The sequence below is a fragment of the Mizuhopecten yessoensis genome, unplaced genomic scaffold (genome assembly GCF_002113885.1).
Source record: "Mizuhopecten yessoensis strain PY_sf001 unplaced genomic scaffold, ASM211388v2 scaffold897, whole genome shotgun sequence".
NCBI lineage: Eukaryota > Metazoa > Mollusca > Bivalvia > Pectinida > Pectinidae > Mizuhopecten > Mizuhopecten yessoensis.
Window position 1 is genome coordinate 722,382 of NW_018403776.1, and position 2,030 is coordinate 724,411.

Consider the following 2,030-nt stretch of genomic DNA (forward strand, 5'->3'; position numbering starts at 1 on the left):
ATGTAGCTGTGGTCAATCTATAATGTAGCTGTGGTCAATCTACAATGTAGCTGTGGTCAATCTATAATGTAGCTGTGGTCAATCTACAATGTAGCTGTGGTCAATCTACAATGTAGCTGTGGTCAATCTACAATGTAGCTGTGGTCTATCTACAATGTAGCTGTGGTCAATCTACGATGTAGCTGTGGTCAATCTAGGATGTAGCTGTGGTCAATTTACAATGTAGCTGTGGTCAATCTAGGATGTAGCTGTGGTCAATCTACGATGTAGCTGTGGTCAATCTACGATGTAGCTGTGGTCAAGCTACAATGTAGCTGTGGTCAATCTATAATGTAGCTGTGGTCAATCTACAATGTACCTGTGATCAATCTACAATGTAGCTGTGGTTGGTACGTTCTAATGTAGTGGTTTTGGTTATGATTTGCAATGTAAACGGCACAGAACGAAGAAGTTTACAAGTTGATTGGTTTAAACACCAAATCAACAAATAGACAACATAGGTCATTGCAGCATCATTATCATTTGTTTACAAATAAACAAGAAGAGAGTCGGAGTCATTGCAGCATCATTTACTGTACATAACACATATATTGTACAACATAACAGTCACTGTTTCACCATAAATAACTTTGGATACATTCCCTCAATGATAGGCAACCACTATTAACAGTTGATTGCACTCAGTCCTCCTCAAATGTAAATAAAACTGTTATAAATACAGGTGTAATAAAGAAATACAACTTATAACAAATTCTTTAATACAAGACTATCAGGTATTTTTTTAAAACTTTTCAGAAACAAATGTCTCGCAGATTGACGGGTCACTGATAATGTGAACACATACTTACTGAATATTGCTCACCTGTGATCCCAAACATGCTTAATATTTCCAACCTTTGATTACATACAGGTCAATTATTAATCACCTGTTATCACATACAGGTAAATCAATACTCACCTATGATGATCACATACAGGTAAAGCAATACTCACCTATGATGATCACATGCAGGTAAATCAATACTCACCTATGGTGATCACATACAGGTTAAGTAATACTCACCTATGATGATCACATACAGGTAAATCAATACTCACCTATGGTGATTACATAAGGTAAAGTAATACTCACCTATGATGATCACATACAGGTAAAGTATAAATCACATCTGATGCTCACATACAGGTTAAGCATAACTTACCTGTGATGATCACATACAAATTACACATTTCTCACTGGTGATAACATAAAGGTATAGCATTACCTTTTAGAAATGATCACATACAGGTGTAGCATCTGTAATCATATATACTATACAGGTAAAATACCATCCACCTTTGAAGATCACATGCAAGTATAACAATTTTAACCTTTGGTCTCATGCAGGTTTAACAATAATCAAATGCGTTTTTCCCATCAACAGCAAATATCACAACCAGGTAACACAATTCTCACTGTTGACTCTCATATCAAAGTATTATAGACACGCCAATCTATGAGTGACACTCACAACTAGGTAAGTCACTGTTACATACCACCATCACTTATACAATGGCAGTATTCAAACAAGTCAGGATAAATGACTACATTTGTTTTCTATGCAATAAACAATATATATTAATTTGTCATAAATATCTACATCATGTTTATGATAACTTAATTCCATGTCAACATTAGGATGTACATCTGTCTTGTCTTCAGTCAACATCAGGATGTACAGCTGTCTTGTCTACAGTCAACATCAGGCTGTACAGCTGTCTTGTCTTCAATCAACATCAGGATGTACATCTCCCTTGTCTACAGTCAACATCAGGATGTACTGCTGTCTTGTCTAGTGTTAACATCAGGATGTACAGCTCCCTTGTCTTCAGTCAACACCAGGATGTACTGCTGTCTTGTCTTCAGTCAACATCAGGATGTACAGCTAGTCTTGTCTTCAGTCAACATCAGGATGTACAGCTGTCTTGTCTTCAGTCAACATCAGGATGTACTGCTGTCTTGTCTACAGTCAACATCAGGATGTACAGCT

At 36.6% G+C, this 2,030-nt stretch overlaps 1 protein-coding gene across 4 annotated transcripts in view; it reads left to right on the forward strand.

The window, feature by feature from the left end:
• The first annotated feature begins 559 nt into the window (after nt 1-559).
• Nucleotides 560-2,030, forward strand: part of LOC110454026 — a 4,728-nt gene continuing 3,257 nt past the window's right edge. For 3 of the 4 annotated variants that reach the window (XM_021503339.1, XM_021503350.1, XM_021503359.1), the window contains exon 1: nt 560-2,014. In XM_021503339.1, coding sequence (XP_021359014.1) covers nt 1,680-2,014 — 335 coding nt within the window. In that variant the 5' untranslated portion in view covers nt 560-1,679. The remainder of the gene's footprint in view (nt 2,015-2,030) is intronic. The other variant, XM_021503365.1, reaches the window with a different exon arrangement.